Here is a 20822-nt window from a genome sequence, read left to right on the forward strand (position 1 = left end):
CCCCGCACAGGGAGGCGCCAAGGCGATTGGCCGGGAGCCCCCCGCCCGCCCCGCCCGCCCCGCCACCATCTGGTCGGGATTTGCGTCGGCGGCTCCCGGCCCCCGCGCCCCGCGCCCCGCCGCGCGCTCCCTCCCCGGCCGCCGAGTTCGCGTCCTCGGCCGCGATGCTGCCCCGGCTCCCGGATTTCCAGAAGACCAAGTTCGCCAGGTGAGCGGGGCCGGGCGGGGTCCCCGCGCTGCCGCCGCCCGGAGCTCCCCAGCGGCTCCGCGCCCGGCTGTGCGCCCCGGACTCGGGGAGCGGGGTCCCCAGCGCCCCGCTCGGGCGGTGCCTGAGGCGCGTGGCTTCACGGCTCTGAACCTCCCGCCCCGGCGCGCGGCGGGGAGTGAGCGGCCCCACCCCGGTCCCGCGGGGATTAGGGCGCTGATCCCCGAAAGCGCTCGGCGCCGCGCGGAGCCCAGGAACCGCTCGGGTCTGCCCGGCGGGGCTGTCCGCTCGGTGCCCCCGCCTGTACCCCGCCCCGCCCCCTCAGAGCAAGTGGGGAAACTGAGGCTCAGGTCCCCGGCAGCTGCCTGTAGGTGGCGGCTCTTCACAGTGAGGTCCTGGGCCCCCGAGGCTCACTTTCTCCTTAAATGGTGATGAAGGACTCTCTGACTCCTCCTTAAGGGGCAGTGGGGGCGGGGGCACAATTAGGAAGAGTTTGGGGGGATGGGCTTACCTGAAAGCCGGGGTGAAACCCGTTCCTGAAGTTGCCCTTCAGCCCCTAGGGGTCCCCGGAGGACAGGCGGTCCTGGGAATGCAGCCTGGGCCTCCCCCTCCCCCCCCCATCCTGCCCTGCCCCTCAGCTCTTACCCTCCCCTCTTACCCTCCCCCTCCCCCCTCTTAGCCTCCCCTCCCCCTCCCTTCCTACCCTTCCCTCCTCCCTCCTCTTACCCTCCCCCTCCCTTCTCTTACCCTCCCCTCCTCTCCCCTCTTACCCTCCCCTCTTACCCTCCCCCTCCCCCCTCCCTTCCTACCCTTCCCTCCTCCCTCTCTTACCCTCCTCTCCCCTCTTACCCTCCCCCTCCCCCCTCTTACCCTCCCCTCAGGTCTCTGCCTGGGGCGGAGTGGCAGGAGCTGACTTGGAGCCATGCTGGCATCCATGTGACATGCACGTCCACGTGGCTCATGCTGGGGTCCCTGGTGCCCTAAGTTTCTAATGTCCGGGCCAGGCTGAGCACCGCTGCACAGAGGCCCCTGCGAGCGTGGCGGGGGCAGGGCTGCTCCTTCCCCCAGGCTCACCAGGCTTTTCTGAGTGGGGGGATTCTGAGTGTCTCCTTCATGAAGTTGGGGGGCGCCTGCCGTGGGGACAGTGGCCACGCAGAGGAGGGGCATGAGGATGAGTCCCTGCCCACTCGCTCTTGGTCCGAAGGCGGGAGGGGCTGGCCGCACCCCTCCCCGGGGTCCTCGAGGCCCTGGTGCTGGTGGGAGCGGGGCCTGGGGGCGTGCTGGCCTGAGTGTGTGGGGGAGCCCAGGGCTGGAGGCCGCTCTGACCCTCCGCACCTGCTGCGTGACCTTCCACAGGGGTCAGCCTCGGGCCTCCGGTCCCTGGGAAGACAGGAAGTTGGTGTAAATGACGGGCAGAGGGGACCCAGCGCTGCCCCTGGAGTGGCAGAGAGGGCCCCTGGGGGCGGGGCGGGGCCCTGCGCTGCTCATACTCGGGCGATGCATCTTCCTGGTGGGGAGCCCCGTGAGGAAGTGGGGTGCATTGGTGAGAACCGTTTCCGTTCCCGTGCAGTCCACACATTAGTCCTTAATAAAGGTTGCGTGATTGTGTGAATTGAACAGTTTAACCCTGTCTGTCCACAGGACAGCGGCTGGGGGAGGGATGGGGGAGGCGGGGCTTCTGTGGGCCACGCCCACACGGGTGGGCGGCCCCCAGGCGCCCGCCAGGCCCTTTGGAAGCACTTCCCTGGCACCCACCGGCCGGAGCCGGCCTGCAGGAAGGACTCTGAGTCCCTGTTCTTCCTCTCCCACACCACACGGGACCGCCGTAACCACCTCTGTTTGCAGAGTATAGCTCTCAGGCCATCCGTTTCCTTTTTTAAAAAATGTGTTCTTAAAATTGATTTCAGAGAGGAAAGATAGGAACATCAATGATGAGAGAGAATCATTGATCGGCTGCCTCCTGTACGCCCCCCACTGGGGGGGATCGAGCCCGCAACCCGGGCCTGTGCCCTTGGCGGGAATCGAACCTGGGACCCTTTAGTCCGCAGCCCCATGCTCTACTCACTGAGCCAAACTGGCTAGGGCATTAACATTCTTAATTTACATTCATAAGGGTTTTAAAAATTACTATTTTCCTTTTAATTCTTTGGGCGGGCTCTTTAAGAGATTTCTGCCGTGATGGGAATGTTACATGTCTGTGTGGCCCCGTGAGGCGCCCTTGAGCCTGTTACTTAGCTTCCATGGGCGCTGGCGCCCCCAACCCCCAAACCCCGGCTGCCGGATGTCCCGTGGGCCCAGGTGCGATGCTGACAGAGGCTGGAGGAAGTCTGATGAGGCCGAGTCCCCACAGACCCCGGTCCCTGCAGACCCCGGTCCCCGCAGACCCCGGTCCTCCCAGACCCTGGTCCCCACACACCCCGGTCCCGCAGACCCTGGCCCTCGCAGACCCGGGACTTGGCTCGTACCGAGAGGGACTGGTCCTGGGCTCAGTACCCGCACCCTCAGGCCCCACTTCTCAGGGACCCGCCTACAGCTCTGTCACCGGGCGGGGCACTGGAAGCCAGGAGGGGCTGGGAGGACCCCGGTCTGATTTTGGGGATGACTGTCCCGCTGAAGTCCTCAGTTGGGGCCAAGCAGGAGGGGCCGTGGGGAAGGTGGGGCTCCAGTTGTCCGAGGTCAGACAAGGAACATCACTCCCTCACCGGGCCCGGGGCGGCACCCAATCTGAGTCCGCATCCCATCCGCGCCTTAGGGGTCGGCCATCGCCGAGGCCAGGTGTGCCAGGCGCTGGGCACAGGGCTGACCACGCCCCTTCCCTGCCCTCTCCGAGCTCACGTCCTCGTGTGAGAAACGGCTCCGGGGCAGAGCCTGCCTGGGAGGCCGGGGCGTGTGCCGGCCGGGGTGGGGCGTGTGGGGCAGAAACGTGCGCAACGGGGAAGGGGTGCTTCCCCGTGGGAGTGCTGGGCGGACGCTGGGAGGAGATGTGCGTGGACTGGCCACCGGGGTGCCCGGTGATGGCTGCCATGGCGCGGGGTGGGCCGCTGGCTGCCCTCCTGGGCTGCAGACCTGCGCTGACAGGTGCAGGAGAGACAGGAAGTGGGTGACCCAGGAGCCCCGCCAGCAGCAGTGCAGACACGCACCCTCGGTCCAGACAGTCCGCCTCCAGGTGTCCCGGGCCCCGCACCCTAGGCCCTTGGAGCAGGGTGGGCGGGCGGTTCCAGCCCCGGGGTCCCCCGCTGGTCCGCTGCTTGGACACCCACGTGGTGAGCTGGTCAGTCCGCGGGCGCACACCTGTGGGGGGCGCTGTGCCCGCGGCCCTCGGCCCTGGCCCGCCGTGGCCCTCCCCACCCTTGCTCAGCGTCCCCTTCCTGTCCCCGGCTCTCTCTCCTGGGATTCCGATTTCAGTTCTGAGGTGGCGCCGGCCCAGGTGCTGTGTGTCCGGTTCTGTTTCCCAAGGACTGAGCCAGGACGCCGCCGGCCGTCCCGGAGCCGGGGTTCATGAGTGGACACAAAGGGCCCTGGGCTGCCCTCGCCTCTGGGAGACAGACAGACAGACAGACCCCCTTTGTCTGCGGGACAGATCTCTGTGGCTCCTCTGTTCCGGGGACGCGGCTGCCACCACCAGGCACCGGCCCCGCCGGAAGGAGTGGCCGCAGCTTCCCCGGCCTGGCCCCTCTCGGACAGGAGCCCGGCTGCTCTCGGGGGGCTCCGGCCCCCGGCCCAGGCCAGAGGGTCCGGGAGAGACTGCAGCTCCGAGGCTGGCCCGGCTGCTGGGAGGGGAGGGGAGGGCGGCGGGGTGCTCGGCCCAGGCCGGAGGGAGGCGCCGGGGTGTGGACCGGCGTGGACAGGTGGGGTCAGCACGTTGGCCCGCCCGGGCCAGAGGGGCTGCGGGGCTGTCGGGCCCAGGGCAGCGGTTTGGAGAGCACCCGCACCGCCCTGCCAGGAGCCTGCTCCGTCCGTCACCCCGGACACCCGCTGCGCCCGGGGAGGTGGCCTTCCCACCGCAGCCCACAGCTCGGCGCCCCTGGGACCGGACGCCCGATGCTGCCCGTGCCCGAAACCCACCGCAGGAACCCCTTCACGTCCCCTTTAGCCGCGGCCCTGGCTTTATCCTCCAGGCCTCCTCTTCTGGAAACTTCTATACTCAGTGAAAATGACACTTCCCCCGCCCCCGTCTCGCCTCCGGTGCTCCCTGTCACACCCTCTGCTTTTCCGAGTCAGCTGGGATGGTGTGACCTTGGGCATGACCTTTGTCCTGGCTGGATCAACCCATGTCTCGGGAGCCTGCCCATTCCAGGAATTCCAGAGGGGTTTGAAGGCCGGACTGTCCCCACATGTCATCTGGAGTCTGCACGACTTAATCGATGCTCGAGAGGATGGATTAATCACGGCTTAATCGGTGCTCCGAGAGGATGGGTTATTGGCTTCCTTGCCCGAGTCCCCCGGGCACAGCTGGCCCGTGTGCAGTGCGGGGCGGACGCACCTCGTGCTTTGGGATGGGGTCCCACAGGCACTTGGGGGAGGCCGGGGGAGGAGCCACAGCCGAGGCCGCTCCACGGAGGAAGGAGGGATGAGTGCAGGGAGGGAGAGGAGGCAGAGGCCGCCCGGTGTGCATGGGGCGTGAGGGCAGGGATCAGGGAGCGCTCCCAGGGGGCCCTTCGACCTGCGTCCTGAAGGCCGGGGGTTCTCGGCTGAGGAGAGGGAGAGGGACTTCTGCACAGAGGAACCTTGGTGAAGGCTCAGTGCCCGCCCCCCTCCCGGACAGCGGGCCTTCCCGCCCACGCCGAAGCTGCCGGCGTTTTTGCTCCTGGCCTTGGCACCGGCACTTGTGCTCGGGGTTCTCCTGGGCTTTGCCTTGGCCTCCGGGACCTGGGAGTCTTGGTGTGGACTTTCCAAGGTGGGAGGGACTGACAAGGGCAGGGTTCAGGGGGCGGGGTTATGGGCTGGCTACCTGTGGTCAGGGCTGCACTGGGCACTAGCCAGGGAGGCAGTATTTCAGGAGCTGGGGTGGAGCCCTGTGCCTTCCCTTCCTTTGCCTCCAGATCCGCAAGCAGGCCTCCACCTGGAGAGGTGCCCAGTACATTATACTAGAGTGTAAAAGACTGCCGGCAGACCGTCCCGTCAGGACCACTGACAGGGCCGGGAGGCAGTGGGTGTGGGGGCAAGGAGAAAGCCCAGTCCAGAGGCCTGGGTGCCAGGCTCCGCCCCACCACGCCCTGGTTCTGTTTAACGTGTGAGTCGCTGTGCGGAGGGAGACCTGCCCTCAGCCCTGCTCCCCACGCGGGGTCGTCACCAGGTTCGAGGTTCGGAGAGGAGGCGGCCAGGGAAGGCATCTGGGACTCCTAAGCCAGGGCGGCTGCCTCGTGCCCGCCCTGTGCCCATGGCACACATGGCTGATTCATCCCCACCTTCCTTCCCCGCCCGACAGGCCTGGATTCACACGCAGAGCCCTTCGCACACAGCACGCCAGGCAGCCTCTGCCACCCCACCGCGTCGCCGAGCGAGTCGAACCCTGTTTGCGGGCCTGCTGAGCCCGGTGGGTTCGCTCTGTGCCCCTGGGGTCCGGTGTGACTAGCATCCTATGGTTTGGATGGACCACAGTTTCTCCATCCATCCATCTCTTTTCCAGGTGATCCTTTAAAAAAAATTTTTTTTTTTATTGATTTCTTCGAGGAAGAGAGAGGGAGAGAGGGAGCTAGAAACATCAATGACGAGAGAGAATAATGGATCAGCTGCCTCTCGCACCCTCCCCACGGGGGATCGAGCCCCCAACCCGGACAAGTGCCCTCACCGGGGATCGAACTGTGACCTCCTGGTTCACAGGTCGATGCTCAGCCACTGAACCTCACTAACCGGCGTCGTGATTCTGAGTGAGGGACCAAGGCTGAGGACGGTTGGCCTAACTCTTGTCGCCGCGTCTTCAGCGTGGGGGACAGTGGGGGACAGCATCTACTGTGCCGGGGTGGCTGGGCTTTACAGGGACGCACTATGTGAAGCACCCGGGTGCGTCACGGACCAGAGCGAACCGGCGCCTGGGCTCTTTGGGGGAGCTGTCCGGGGAGCGGTGAAAAGATCGCCCATCCTCTGAGCACCGCTGTGTGCCAGGCGCCCCGTGTGGGCTTCTGAGCCGTAGTATTCCATGGTACCTGCAGGCGAGCTGCTATTATTATATCTTTTTACGTAGAAGGAAGCTGCAGCCCAGAGACGTGCAGTCATTTCCCGTAGGTCACACAGCAGCGCGGTGACTGCAGCGATGTCCCGCCCAGCTGAGCCTGGCTCCAAAGCCCCTGCCTCTCCAGCCCAGGGGGGACTCCCCTTCTGTGCCGCCTCCCTGCCGGCATCTGGCTCCTCCACGCCGAGTCGCCCTCCCACCCCCACCAAACGCGGTGGCCGCGTGGTCATCTGTTCCCCGGAGAGGAGGCGGGAAGGCCGCGTCCCTCCTTGCGGGTACCCGGCGGTGCCTGCTGGGAGCATCAGCCCCTTGAGAAGTTCCCAAAGCCCCAAAGGCCACCTCTGGCCCCGCCTCTGCTGGAGAACATGCTGCACTGGCTGTGCATTTCCGCTGTGCAGAGGGCCCCCGTGCCTGCCGGGGCCGATACACAGGCCGTCACGTGTGTGCACAATGGCATATTCCCACAGTGAGGGCGGGACCACCTCACAGCTCCGCGAACCCCGCACCCAGGGAGCCGGGTGGAAGGAGCCGCCGCAGGAGGGAGGGTTGGGAGGCATGGCCGGGGCTGGCAGTTACAGCGAGGGGGCCCATGTCTTTACGGTAGAAAGCACGTTTGTCTTCACGTTTTGAATAGAAAAATGAGGAAATCCCATGTGGCATTCAAAGCGTTTCCTCTCTCCTAAGAATGCACTTGGACTTGATACAATAAATCCTCTTCAGACGTTAAAAAAAAAAAAGGCTTAGGACTCCTGTATGGCCCCACTTCCCATGGGACCTTCTGGAAAAGCAGAGAATGGAGCTGTGGGGACAGAGAACGGAGCTGTGGGGACGGGCTGGGGACCAGGGACATGAGGGCGTTGGGGGCGATGAAGGGTCCTGAGGGTGGTGATGGCTACACGACTCTACGTTTGCAAAACCCATGCAACGGTAGCAAAAAAGGAAAAAGGAATTTTACGTATGTAAATTAGGAGGAAAATGAAAACAAAGATGAATTCACTGTCCTCTTAAAGCGCCTGCGCAGAGGTCATGGCGAGAGACCAGGCCCGGGTGCAGGAGCAGAGCTGGCTCTGGGCTGTGGGAACCGGATTCTTGGGCAACTGCCCGGCCTGGCCCTGCCGCCCGGCCTGGCTTCCTCTCGCCGCCTTTGTCGCTGTGGGCATTCAGGAGCTGCCGCCGCACGGGGTGGGGTGGGAGGGAGACAAGGAAAGTTTTGTGGGGCCCAGAAGTAAAGGAGTAACTGCCCATCCATCCTGGGTTGCCACGGCAGCCGTGTCATCACCCTCGAACCGGGGTGGCTGGCACGTTGGGGGCTTGGGTGGTGTTTGTTAAAGGGCCAGACGGGGAGAGGACAGCCAGGCCGGGCCTGGTAATGGTGTGAGACCTGAGTTCGAGTCCGGTCAAAGGCACACGCCTGGGTTGCAGGCTCGATCCCCAGTGTGGGGCGTGCAGGAGGCAGCCAATCAGTGATTCTCTCTCATCATTGATGTTTCTCTCTCTCTCCCTCTCCCTTCCTCTCTGACATCAATAAAAATATATTAAAAACAAAACAACAGCAGAACTTCACTCCCCGGCTCGAGGGCAGAGAGCAGGGTGTGGGCAGCCGGTTCCCCAGAGGCTCGAGGGCGTCCGCGGGGCTGTCCCCCAGCTTCTGGCGGGCCGACCGCCTGGCTTGTGGACGAATCATGCCGATCTCTGCCCCGACGTCACGTGGCTCCGTCTCCCTCTTATGAGGATCCAGTCCTATCGGAGCAGGACCGCCCTGCAGTGACCGCGTCTTCGTGAGTTACACCTGCAGCAGCTCTGAGTCCACGTGGGACCACACTCTCGGGCTCTGGGGGTTCAGACTGCAATGTCGGAATTTTGGGGGACACTACCCGCCGTGTCAATACGTATTATTTAATAAGCCAGCCGTGGCCACGGACGTCCTCCAGGGCCACCTGCGAAGACGGGGGGCTGATGGGCTGGTGGCTTTGGTTTCCTGGGAGGCTGTGCTTCTGTGGGCTCCCCACTTCCAGGGGTGGGTCCCCCACCTTCTCTGTGACCATAAACCCAGCGTTTAATCCGCCCCGGCATGGTGCTCGGACCGGGGGAGAAGGAGCACTCTATCTGTCCTCCTCTGTGCTCTGAGAGCATCCACCACCCCCGCACGTGGTAGGTGCTCAGCTAACGCTCCTGGGCGCGTGCGGGAAGTGCTCCTCAAACTCGGTCAGCTGGGCTAACAGGACGCCGCGGACAGCATGAGTGCTGCATGCACTGTGCTGGCACGGGCCCAGCGTGCAGAGGGCGCTCGATAAATGCTCCGTGCACTATACTGGCACGGCCCCAGCATACAGAAGGCGCTCGATAAGTGCTCTGTGCACTGTACTGGCATGGCCTCAGCATACAGAAGGCGCTCGATAAGTGCTCTGTGCACTGTACTGGCATGGCCTCAGCATACAGAAGGCGCTCAATAAGTGCTCTGTGCACTGTACTGGCATGGCCCCAGCATACAGAAGGCGCTCGATAAGTGCTCTGTGCACTGTGCTGGCACGGCCCCAGCGTACAGAAGGTGCTTGATAAGTGCTCCATGCACTGTGCAGGCATGGCCCCAGCATACAGAAGGTGCTCAATAAATTCTCCATGCACTGTACTGGCATGGCCCCAGCGTACAGAAGGCACTCGATAAATGCTCCATGCACTGTACTGGCATGGCCCCAGCGTACAGAAGGCGCTCGATAAATGCTCCATGCACTGTACTGGCATGGCTCCAGCATACAGAAGGCGCTCGATAAATGCTCCGTGCACTGTACTGGCATGGCCCCAGCATACAGAAGGCGCTCGATAAATGCTCCGTGCACTGTACTGGCATGGCCCCAGCATACAGAAGGCGCTCGATAAATGCTCCGTGCACTGTACTGGCATGGCCCCAGCGTATAGAAGGCTCTCGATAAATGCTCCGTGCACTGTACTGGCATGGCCCCAGCATACAGAAGGCGCTCGATAAATGCTCCGTGCACTGTACTGGCATGGCTCCAGCATACAGAAGGCGCTCGATAAGTGCTCCGTGCACTGTACTGGCATGGCCCCAGCATACAGAAGGTGCTCGATAAATGCTCCGTGCACTGTACTGGCACGGCCCCAGCATACAGAAGGCGCTCGATAAGTGCTCCGTGCACTGTACTGGCACGGCCCCAGCATACAGAAGGCGCTCGATAAGTGCTCCGTGCACTGTACTGGCCTGGCCCCAGCATACAGAAGGCGCTCGATAAGTGCTGCATGCACTGTGCTGGCACGGCCCCAGCATGCAGAGGGTGCTCGATAAATGCTCCGTGCACTGTACTGGCACGGCCCCAGCATACAGAAGGCGCTCGATAAATGCTCCGTGCACTGCCCTGCATCGAGCCCTGTGTTCTGAGCCCTGCACTCATTTCCATTTTGTGGTCTTCACAGTAATGACTGGGGTCTCGGGGCGGGGGGGGGGGGCGTGCTTTGGTGCTGCGGTTCCCATCGGTAGGCAGTGCGGGACCTCATCCTCGAGGGCCGGGGGAGGTGGTCTCCTTGGGGGAAGGTCCCCCTGGGAAGGGCTGGAGGGGTGCGGTATGAGCTCTGTCTCCCCCGGGAGGTGGTCACGTGCGCAGAGTAACCCTCCGTCAGGCGTGCCCTTGGGGAGCTCTGCTGTATGTCAGTGACGGTAAAGGAAAGAACAGCACCCCGACATTCAGCCGAGTTCCGTGACACCCTGGGGTCCGGCATTGGAGAGTACGAGACGTGTAATAGAGAGAGCGTTGTGGGGGGGAGCGGGAGAGGGACCCCCTCTTCCCGCCGCAGGGGCCGAGCTCCAGGAGGTGCCTCTCCTTCCAGGTTCATGAACCACCGGGTCCCCGCCCACAAGAGGTACCGGCCCACGGAGTACGAGCATGCGGCCAACTGCGCCACCCACGCTGTGAGTGGGCCCCGGGCTGGGGGCTGAGGGGCACTCCAGGCCGGGGTGGGGGACGGCCTCTTCGCCCGGGGAGGTTCTGTGTCTGCCCCACGCGATGCCCACGCGATGCCCACGGCCTGCTCCTCGCCCCCATGGCCCCAGCAGGGTGAGCCGCGGCTCCGAGCCGGCCTCTGCCTGGGCTTCTCCCGGGGAGTGGCCGTAAACCAAGGCCTGGAGAAGGAGGGTTTCCCCGTGGACATGGTGGGACCGCACGGGTGACAAGGCGGAGGCTGCGGCTCGGGTGCGCCTGGGGACCTCGGGCCGGGCACCCGGGGACCGGAGCGGAGGGAGCGGCCGGAGCGGCCCCTTGGAGCGGGGCCCCGGCTGCCTGTTCCCGGGCTCCGTCCTGTGGGGCAGCCCCTGGCCTCGGTGGCTGTGGACACTGACACTGAAATCAACTGAATGAAATAAAATGTAAACTTCCTTGCCCAGCCCTGGCCGGTTTGGCTCAGTGGATAGAGCGTCAGCCTGCGGACTGAAGGGTCCCAGGTTCGATTCCGGCCAAGGGCACATGCCTGGGTTGCGGGCTCGATCCCCAGTGGGGGGCGTGCAGGAGGCAGCCAGTCAATGACTCTCTCTCATCATTGATGTTTCTCTCTCTCCCTCTCCCTTCCTCTCTGAAATCAATAAAAACATATTTTAAAAAAATTCCTTTCTCACTGGCACAAGTCACGTTTCAGTGCTCCGCAGCCGCCCGTGCCTGGCGGCTCCCACTCTGGACGCGCAGGTTAGGGCATCCCGGCCGGGGGCGGGAGGGAGGGAGGGAGAGCTCCGGCCGCCCTGGACCGCCCTGGACGCCGAGCCAGCGCTGCCTGCACCCCCGCTTCCAGCTCTGGATCATCCCCAGCTTCCTCGGCAGCTCCAACCTCTACCTGCTGTCGGACGACGCCTGGGAGACCGTCTCCGCCTGGATCTACGGCCTCGGCCTGTGCGGGCTCTTCGTGGTGTCCACCGTGTTCCACACGGTCTCCTGGAAGAAGGGCCACCTCAGGTACCGAGCCGCCGGCCCGTGGGAGGGCATGCTGCGGGGGGACCTGGCCAAGGCGGAGGGGAGCCGCTGCGGGGGGAGGGGGGGACCTGGCCAAGGGGGAGGGGAGGCAGAGTTTCAGCTGTCTGCTGAGCACTTCCTGTCCTGCACGTCTGCACCCACCCAGCCCTCAAGCCGCCTGCGAAGATCGCTGATGGCTGATGGCCCCCCTGTTACAAGGCGGGGACGGAGCCCCGAGCAGGGCGGGGACTTGGTCAGGGTCACAGGCCCTAAGCGCTGGACTGGGATTCGAACCCAGGCCTTCTGGCCCCAGAGCCTGGGCATGAAACCACAAAGCCAGAATCCAGAGGGTCTTTTGGGGGCACAGAGTTTATTTTATTTTTAAAATAGCCCTGGCTGGTTTGGCTCAGTGGATAGAGCATCGGCCTGGGGACTGAAGGGTCCCAGGTTCGATTCCGGTCAAGGGCATGTACCTTTGTTGCGGGCACATCCCCATTAGGGGGTGTGCAGGAGGCAGCTGATCGGTGATTCTCTCTCATCGATGTTTCCAACTCTCTGTCCCTCTCCCTTCCTATCTGTAAAAAAATCAATAAAATATATTTAAAAAAAAAAACAAAAAAAGCACCAGTAATTTTTAAAAAATTTTTTTTAAAAATAAATTTTTATTGACTTCAGAGAGGGAGAGAAACATCAATGATGAGAGAGATCACTGGTCGGCTGGCTCCTGCACGCCCCCTCGTGGGGACCAAGCCCAGGCATGTGCCCTTGACCGGAATCAAACCCGGGACCCTTCAGTCCACAGGCCAACTCGCTATCCACTGAGCCACACCGGCCAGGGCGGGGCACAGAGTTGAATAGTTTTGCATTTTAGCCACAGAATTCTTTTGTCACTTGCCATCCCCCGAAAGCCCAGGATGTGCGATAGGAATGCCGAGGGGAGGAGAGGAGGGCCCTCTGAGGGACCCCGGGCGGCTGCAGCTGATCCCCGGGGTGGGGAGCCTGGCTTGAGAGCCTGGTCGCTGAGGCCGAGGGGGTGGCTGGACAGGCGCGCCCCGCCCAGGCCCTCGCTGGGCCCGCGCTGCCGGGCCGCTGGTGACGCCGCCTTCTCTGCCCAGGATGGTGGAGCGCTGCCTGCACATGTGTGACCGCATGGTCATCTACTTCTTCATAGCGGCCTCCTACGCGCCCTGGTGAGTGCCCCGCGGCCACACGCGGACGGGCTGACTCCCTTCCTGTCCTTGTTCCAATCGCTCTTTGTATTGGCGGGCACCACGCCGACGGCACAGAGAGCGAGGCGGCCGCCGCCCTCACCAGCTCTCAGTGCCGGCTGCCCTGTGCGCCCAGCGATTTCCCGCATGAAACGGCGTGTGTGTGTACACATGTGCATACGTGACTATCCATGCACACACGCATACGCACCGTGCATCCTTAGAGGGTATGTGTGTAAGTGAACGTTTATACCACTTCTCTCCGACTTGAACACGGAGGAAGGACGCGGTGCCCACTGCCCCGCAGTTTGCCTTCCTCCTCTTCGCGCATCGCCGGGACGTCTGTCCACGTCGCACGTCGGAGAGGGCCTCTCCTTTTCACAGCAGCGCACGGTGCCCTGGCCGCCCCGCGTGTGGGGGTGTCTGCTAGTAAACAGGTTTTGCTTGCACATACAAAGGCGGTTGTTTTCAAACACGTGTGATGGAGGTGTGCCATTCCTGCTGTCTGTCTGTCTGTCCTCTGTCTGTCTGCCGGCCTGTGGGCGCCATCAGACCTGCCCAGCCTGGGCTTCTCTCCTGGAACCCCGCAGGGTTTAGGCTGTCAGACGCCAGGGAGGCAGGCGGACGGAGACTTCTAGAAGCCTAGAAGGCCCTGGTGAGGAGCGGCGTGTGTGGGTAGGCGGGAGGGCATGGAGCATAGGCGAGAACCGGAGGCCACGGGAAGGGCTCCGTCCACCAGCGGCTTCTCGTTGGCCTGAGCTCCTGAGGCAGCGCCTGCGGGTCAGGAGCAGGCAGCTCAGGTGCCTGTTTAGGTGTGGACGAGTGTCAAGCTGTTTTGTGCTCAGCTGCCGTGACAGACTGGTTTCTGGAGTGATCCCGCTCTCCGCCCCTTTGCAGGTGGGCGCCTGGTTTCCATTCCTTTTGCCTGCATTGACCACGGAGCAGCGCTCTGTGCTGCCCCCTGCTGGTGGCCGGGGACCCGGTGACCACGGAGCAGCGCTCTGTGCTGCCCCCTGCTGGTGGCCGGGGACGTGGTGACCACGGAGCAGTGCTCTGTGCTGCCCCTGCTGGTGGCTGGGGACACGGTGACCACGGAGCAGTGCTCTGTGCTGCCCCCTGCTGGTGGCCGGGATGCGGTGTGACCATGGAGCATTTATTGGTTGTTTCTTCTGTTTCGTTTGTTTGTTTACTGGATCTTTCTTGTATGTGCCCCGATCGGGGATTGAACCTGCGACCTTGGCATATCAGGACGCCACCCTCGCCAGCTGGCTAGACTCCTGCCCCCCCTCCACGCCCAGACATCCGTGCGGCTCATTTCCCTCTACTGACTGCTCACGTGTGACTTTCTCTTTGTGTCTCTCCACACGTCTCCCACGAGAGGTCACGTCTCAGCCCTGCAGCCACCGCGGACAGATCTGCGGGGACCGTGTTCCCGGGCTGGCCAGCCCCCAGGCCCCGCAGGGCCGGCCGGGCCCCTCAGACTGTGCCCTCGGGTCTCCGCAGGCTGAACCTCCGGGAGCTGGGCCCCTGGGCCGCCCACATGCGCTGGCTGGTCTGGGTCATGGCCTCCGTGGGCACCGTCTATGTCTTCTTCTTCCACGAGCGGTAAGCCGGGGGAGGGGCCTCCGGGATGCCCGGGAGCTTGAGGGCACAGCCACGGGTCCACAGCCCACGGCGTCAGTGTGAGCGTGTTTTTAAAAGACGCTGTGGGTTCCTGGACCCGCTGCAGGCGTCACGTGCCACCTGCCGTCCCTCAGCTGTGCTGGCAGACACGGAGCCGCGGCTCGGAGCCCCCGGGGCCCCGTTTGCTTCCGTCGGCCGAGCGCCAGGACGGAGCAGTTAGGTGAGGGGCAGACGGGTATAGAAGCAGAAGGAGCCAGAGACGCCGGGACCTCCAGGACGGCAGGAGGGGTCAGCTGGTGCAGCCGCTCGGCCCTTGGAGCGCGGGGCTCGGGCCCATGGGCCAAGGTGCGGGGTCGGCGGTCATGTTTGCCCGCGGCCTGATAACGACGTGGAAACCGCGTCTCAGGGATGAGAATGAGACCCGCCGAGGTCACCCCGCTCTGCCAGCGCCCGCGGGGGGTGGGGGTGACGGCTGCGCCATGGCTGCCTCTCCTCTGCAGGTACAAGCTTCTGGAGCTGCTGTGCTACGTGGCCATGGGCTTCCTCCCCGCCGTGGTCGTCCTTTCGATGGTAAGTCCACCCCCCGCGTGGGGCCTCCGTCGGCCCGGGGAGCGCCCACACTGACTCGGGATGGTCACCTGGAGCCCTCTCCTCTGGCAGGAGGGGAAACTGAGGCTCAGTGTGTCCACGCGACCCACCTAAGGAGGCGATAGCATAGGCGGGTTAACCCTGAGGGCCTCTCCTCTCTGAGCCTCAGTTGCTCCATCTGCTAAATGGACACAGTAAACTCAGCCTGCCCATTACCTCCTAGGCCAGTGGTCGGCAAACTGCGGCTCACGAGCCACATGCGGCTCTTTGGCCCCTTGAGTGTGGCTCTTCCACAAAATACCACGCCTGGGCGAGTCTATTTTGAAGAAGTGGCGTTAGAAGAAGTTTAAGTTTAAACAATTTGGCTCTCAAAAGAAACTTCAATCGTTGTACTGTTGATATTTGGCTCTGTTGGCTAATGAGTTTGCCGACCAATGTCCTAGGCCACAGAACGTATTACTACTATTATTATTATTCATCCTCACCCAAGGTCATGCTGATTGATTTTAGAGAGAGGGGGAGGGAAAGAGAGAGAGAGAGAGAGAGAGGAACATCAATGTGAGAGAAACATCGACCGGTTGCCTCCCCTATGCGCCCTGGCCGGAAATTGAACCTGGCTGGGAATCGAACCCACCACCTTTCAGTGCTGCAACCAACTGAGCCACACTGGCCGGGCCAGAGAAGAGTATTATTTTAAAATTATTATTATTGGCAGATGTTACAATTTTATGAAGTAAAATCTATTAATTTTATGGCTTTTTACGAAGGTCTCCCTCTTCTCAAGTTTTTGTAAATATTTACCCATATTTCCTTACGTTTCTTTTACGGTTGACTTCTCATTTCTAACTCTGTGTTCCCACTGCTGTTCGTCCTGTATACGGTGAGTCCCCCCAGAGGCTCAGCCATTTAAAAACGCTCCTCTTAAGTTCAGGGTCTGTTTCTCAAATTCCAATTCTGTTCCACGATGGGCCCGTTTTTGTTTTTTGTTGTTTTTTGTGTGTGTGTGTTTTTTAATATCTATTTTTAAATTTTTTATTGATTTTTTACAGAGAGGAAGAGAGAGGGATAGGGAGTTAGAAACATCAATGAGAAACATCGACCAGCCGCCTCCTGCACACCCCCCACTGGGGATGTGCCCTGAAACCAAGGTACATGCCCTTGACCGGAATCGAACCTGGGACCCTTCAGTCCACAGGCCGACGCTCTGTCCACTGAGCCAAACCGGTTAGGGCTCGTTTTTGTTTTTAATGTATTGATTTGAGAAAGAGGGAGGGAGAGGGAGAGAGAGAGAAACAGCAAGGAGAAACATCCATCAGCCGCCTCCTGCATGCCCCCTACTGGGGATCAGTCCGCAACCTGGGCATGTGACCTGCCCAGGAATTGAACAGGGGCCTCCTGGTTCCTGGGTCGACGCTCAACCACTGAGCCACCCGGCCGGCGGGCCTGTGTGTGCACTAATACCAAACCGTCCCCTCTTGTAGCTCTAATCGCATTGGAGTACTTGGCAGTCCCATTGTCTGTCCTGCTCAACGCTGTCCCTGGGACCTGCTTTCGTTTTTATACGTTAGCTTTTCCCAAGTTCATTTTTATTTAACCAGTTAACTACCACGCATCCAAAACGGAAACCACCCCCACACGCCACGATACTTTGAATTTAATTAGAAAATCAATTTGCAATGAATATTACAAAAATAAATTGTGCCAGGCCAGCACAGCCAAGGGTTCGGCGAGCCTGAGGTGGGGGGAGGGGGCGGCGAAGGATGAAGAAAAGACAGACGAAGAGAATAAGCTGGGGCTCGGTGGATCTCCTGTGCCTGGCTGCGGCCACAGAGAGATCCGGACGGCAAGCTGAGCCTTTGCTTTATAGCCAGAGGTAAACAAGGTAGTGGTCACCGTAGTTACAATGTTCTTGTGAGTTTCACGTGTTTTGGCAGCACTTGCTGCCCCTCCCACAGCCCATCAGCTACCCAGGAAGGATCTAGGGAGGTCATAAGGTCAAGCTTAATGTTGCTAAGAGGTCTCTGCCCTCTAAGCTGGGACTTGTTTGTGGCTTTGCCAGCAGGTCAGTCTGAGGCTTAACCCTATAGCTGCTCCCTACAATAAATATATTACAATTCGGGTGTTCTTGAATATTTTCGGCTGAAAATTCTCATGAAAAATGATTTAAAAGTTGGTCAGGGCTGCCACTTGGGGAAAACATTTTTTTATAGACGCGTGTGGCATGTGGCCGGGCCAGAGAAGAGTATTGTTTTAACATTATTATTATTGGCAGATGTTACAATTTTATGAAGTAAAATCTAATTAATTTTATGGCTTTTTACAAAGGTCTCCCTCTTCTCAAGTTTTTGTAAATATTTACCCATCTACAGACGCTTATGGCGTACATGGGTTAATATGCATATTAAGTTACATCTATTAAATCATGTAGTGTCTATCAAGTCACATATTACATATTTAAGTATACACATGTACGTACTTACATTTGTATAGTAAACGTACGTTTAAATGCATGCTCACTGCAAAGAATAGGTCTCGTCTGAAAGCGTAAAACAGCAGCAGTCCCCACCCCTCCGCGGTACGACCGCTGCCCAGCTGTCACCGCCATGACCGCTTTCTTGTCTGTCTGTCCCATTTTTAAATGTTCACGCAAGTCTCTGCGGCTACGCAGACGTGTTGACTTGTTGGCTTTTCTTTTCTTTTTTTTTTAAAAATATATTTCTTTATTGATTTCAGAGAGGAAGAGAAAAGGAGAGAGAGATAGAAACATCAGTGATGAGAGAGAATCATGGATCGGCTGCCTCCTGCACACCCCCGACTGGGGATCGAGCTGCAACCCAGGCATGTGCCCTTGGCCAGAATCGAACCTGGGACCCTTCAGTCCGCAGGCCGACGCTCTATCCACTGAGCCACACCAGCCAGGGCTTGTTGTCTTTTCTTTTACAAAAATGAGATCACACTATACAGGCCCCCCCCCCCCCCAACATGCTCTCCTCGCTTTGCTTGATGTCGTGGGCGTGTGTCTGTGACGGTCGCGTGCAGTGACACCTGCCTGTGCCGCTGTCGCGAAGGGTGGCCCCTGGAGGTGGCCCCTGGAGGCCCCGGTGCTGCGCCGGCGCCCGGGGTGCTGAGAAGCGTCGGATGCTAGCGACCATCATGACGTCACTCACGCTCAGGCTCAGCCCTCCCGGGGCCACGGTACAGCCCTGAGCGGAAGGCGCTGCTCGGAGCCGAGGCCGCCCCGGGGGCGCGGGGAGGTGGCTGAGCGCCCTCAGCGTCAGTGGCGATGGGTGTGCAGAGGCGGGACGGTGGGGGTTCCCTGGTCCGAGTGGTGCCTTCCTGGGACACGTGTGTCCGTGAAGTGCACGCTGTGTGTGCAGACGTGTATGTGCGTGCAGAGACGGCTTCTGGAAGGACCCTGCACACTGTTGATGCGGGTTACCTGTACGCGGTGGGCCTGGGACCTGGGCACCGGCTCGGCGGCTTCCCGCTCCTCGGTCCCTCCCTCCCACACTTGAGCCCTTTTTTATTAAAAAAAATCTTCACCCGAGGATGTTTTTCCATTGATTTTTAGAGGGAGTGGAAGGGAGGGAGAGAGACAGAGCGAAACATCGATGTGAGAGAGACATCAACTGGTTGCCTCCTGCACACGCCTGAACCAAGGCCGGGGATTGAGCCTGCAACTGTTACAGAAAACCGGAGAAGAACCAAGCAATGCTTAGAGAGATGGAGTTACAGTTATTACGCGCGGGTCCAGAGGAAAATGTCTCTCAAATTCTGGGCCCCAACATGGAGGAACTTTCCCTATTTATATGATTTTACCTTCTTTGTCTCCCAAATATGGGGTGTTTCCGGCCCCCTTTGCAAGTTCTTAAAGAGCCCGTATGTGCTGGGGCCTTGAGACCTCAGCCAAGGCCTGGCCTGGCACCAGCACTGATAACCTTGTCTGGGGAAGGTTTAATGGCCTCTCTGAAGTGGGAGTAGTCTTAGCAAGCAAGCATTTACAGAAGCCAAACAGCAGGGTTAAAATTCCAAACAGCAGTTTTTATATAAGATGGATGCTTCACAACCAAGGTACATGCCCTTGACTGGAATCGAACCCGGGTTGATGCTCTAACCACTGAGCAAACCAGCCAGGGCACAAATACCATTTTGTTCGGCCAACAGCCAGACGGAACTGGGCTGCTCCGCGGTGGGCGGTGGGATGGTGCTCGGGGAGCCCGGAGGTGGCGGTTGGCTCGCTCCGGCTCGCACTGCCGTTGGGCGGAGCCAGGGGTAACTTGGGAGGAAAGGTAAAAGGCTCTAAGACGTCCCTGGAGATTTTAGTAGAAACGCGTGACACGTGAGAACCGATTCGGGAGAAGGGGCGACATCACGATGTCGAGACGCCCCACCCAGGACCCTGGGCGGCTCACCAGGTCTTTTCATTTTCGGGGTGTGGGGGGAATGGCCGGGCGCTCCCCACCTTGCTGGCCGCTCCTCTGACTCCGCCCCCCCCCCCCTGAACCCCATCCCTGCCGACAGCCCAACACCGAGGGCCTGTGGGAGCTGGTGACCGGAGGGGCTTTCTACTGCCTGGGCACCGTGTTCTTCAAGAGCGACGGCAGGGTGCCCTTCGCCCACGCCATCTGGCACCTCTTCGTGGCATTCGGTGCCGGCACCCACTACTACGCCATCTGGAGGTACCTCTACCTGCCCAGCACCCTGCAGGCCAAGGTGGCCAAGTGAGGCGGCCCGAGGCGCCATGGAAGCCTTCCTGCGAGCTCCAGCCCCGCGCGGGCCCGGGCGCTGCCGTCCGCGGACGGTGATGGTCCGACGTCGCCTCCGGTGGCGGCCACTCCGTCCCTCGGGCCAGGTGAGAAAGGAAGCGCTGGTCAGGGCTGCAGGAGACGGACCCTGTAACGCATTTACCCAGACGAGCGTCTCCTGACACATGGACGTTAGCGCCTCCGGGAGGGAGCGGGCTGCCCTGCCGATGGCAGAGCCGGGCCAGCGTGCCGCCTCGGGTCCCCAGACACCGGGCGCGGCGGGCGGTGGTTCCCACTGTGGCCAGGGCCGCCTTTTCTGCTACCAAGGTCCTGGCCGGGGATGAGCCGCCAGGCGGCAGGGCGGGGACGGCGGGATGGGGACCGCGGCAGACAGCGCCCACCGACCGCCGCCTGGTGCTGCCGGTTCCCCCGGTGCTCGGGCAGCCGGACCAGTCGGCTGGCACTCATGATGCGCCTCTTCACCGCGCCTGCGGGGGGCCCTGGTGGGCACGTGGCCAGGCTGTTAAGTGTCCCCGCGTGGGGCTGTGTGCCTCCACGCCCCCTGGTCCCTTCCTGGGAAGCTCCTGGAGTGGGCAGAGGAGCGGGGTAGGTCACGGGGCCCACCAGCTGCCCTGGCCCTCTGTGCCGGTCCTCGGCGGGAGGGGAGCAGCTGGGCCATGACGTGGCCACGTCGTCTCACGCCCAGAAGCCGGGGAGCTCGAGAGCCATGCACCGGATGCAGCGCATCGGGCCTGCCTGCCTGCTGCAGACCAGGGCTCCTGACACTAACATTCAGGGTCTCGCTCGGTGCGATCAGTGGCCCTGGGAGCCCCCCCCCCCCCCGCACAGAGGGAGGGCACCCCGACCTCTGGAGCCCTGAGCAGCCCCGCCTCAGGGCCGGGGGCAGCGCCAGCCTGCACACCTGGCACACAGACGGCACTGGGAGGCCCCCGCCCAGCTCCGGGTCTGCAGAATCTGAGTCCCTGGATGTAGGATCCCTGACGAGTCAGACGAGCCTCAGTGTCCGGCTCCCCACGGGGGTGGGGGGGTGCAGACAGGAGGCCTTCTGCCCCGCCCGGCCAGTCCCAGGCCTTTCAGGGCGCGCGGCCTCTGAGTCGTGTGTCCAGCCCGCGCTCAATCACCTGACTCCGCCCACAGACGGGAGGCCGCTCCGGGTGCTGAGGGGACGAAGGCCCGAGCTGGGAGCTGGGTCCTGACCTGGGCCTCGCCCGTGGCCACTGCTCACTCCTCACCTGGTGCCTGCGCCCCTCTCCTGGGCCGTGGCGCTTGCCTTTTCCCCGAGCTCCCCTTTGTGCCCTGGAACCTTTTGAG

At 61.7% G+C, this 20822-nt stretch overlaps 1 protein-coding gene across 1 annotated transcript; it reads left to right on the forward strand.

Moving 5' to 3' along the window:
• The first annotated feature begins 164 nt into the window (after window positions 1-164).
• Window positions 165-19470, forward strand: MMD2 (monocyte to macrophage differentiation associated 2). Its single transcript, XM_054716757.1, has 7 exons — window positions 165-208; window positions 10218-10299; window positions 11169-11329; window positions 12442-12516; window positions 14038-14139; window positions 14658-14727; window positions 19267-19470. The coding sequence occupies exons 1-7, from the start codon at window positions 165-167 to the stop codon at window positions 19468-19470; spliced, it is 738 nt and encodes a 245-aa protein (XP_054572732.1).
• The last annotated feature ends 1352 nt before the right edge of the window (window positions 19471-20822 follow it).

The sequence above is a fragment of the Eptesicus fuscus genome, chromosome 6 (assembly GCF_027574615.1).
Source record: "Eptesicus fuscus isolate TK198812 chromosome 6, DD_ASM_mEF_20220401, whole genome shotgun sequence".
Taxonomy (NCBI): domain Eukaryota; kingdom Metazoa; phylum Chordata; class Mammalia; order Chiroptera; family Vespertilionidae; genus Eptesicus; species Eptesicus fuscus.

What these genes read in the sequence shown, in the direction of transcription:
- MMD2 (XM_054716757.1), top strand. Translation starts at nt 165, where the DNA reads ATGCTGCCCCGGCTCCCGGATTTCCAGAAGACCAAGTTCGCCAG. An exon ending in TGGAAGAAGGGCCACCTCAG is followed by an intron (nt 11,330 to 12,441) that starts GTACCGAGCCGC and finishes TTCTCTGCCCAG; the next exon opens with GATGGTGGAGCGCTGCCTGC. An exon ending in GTCTTCTTCTTCCACGAGCG is followed by an intron (nt 14,140 to 14,657) that starts GTAAGCCGGGGG and finishes TCTCCTCTGCAG; the next exon opens with GTACAAGCTTCTGGAGCTGC.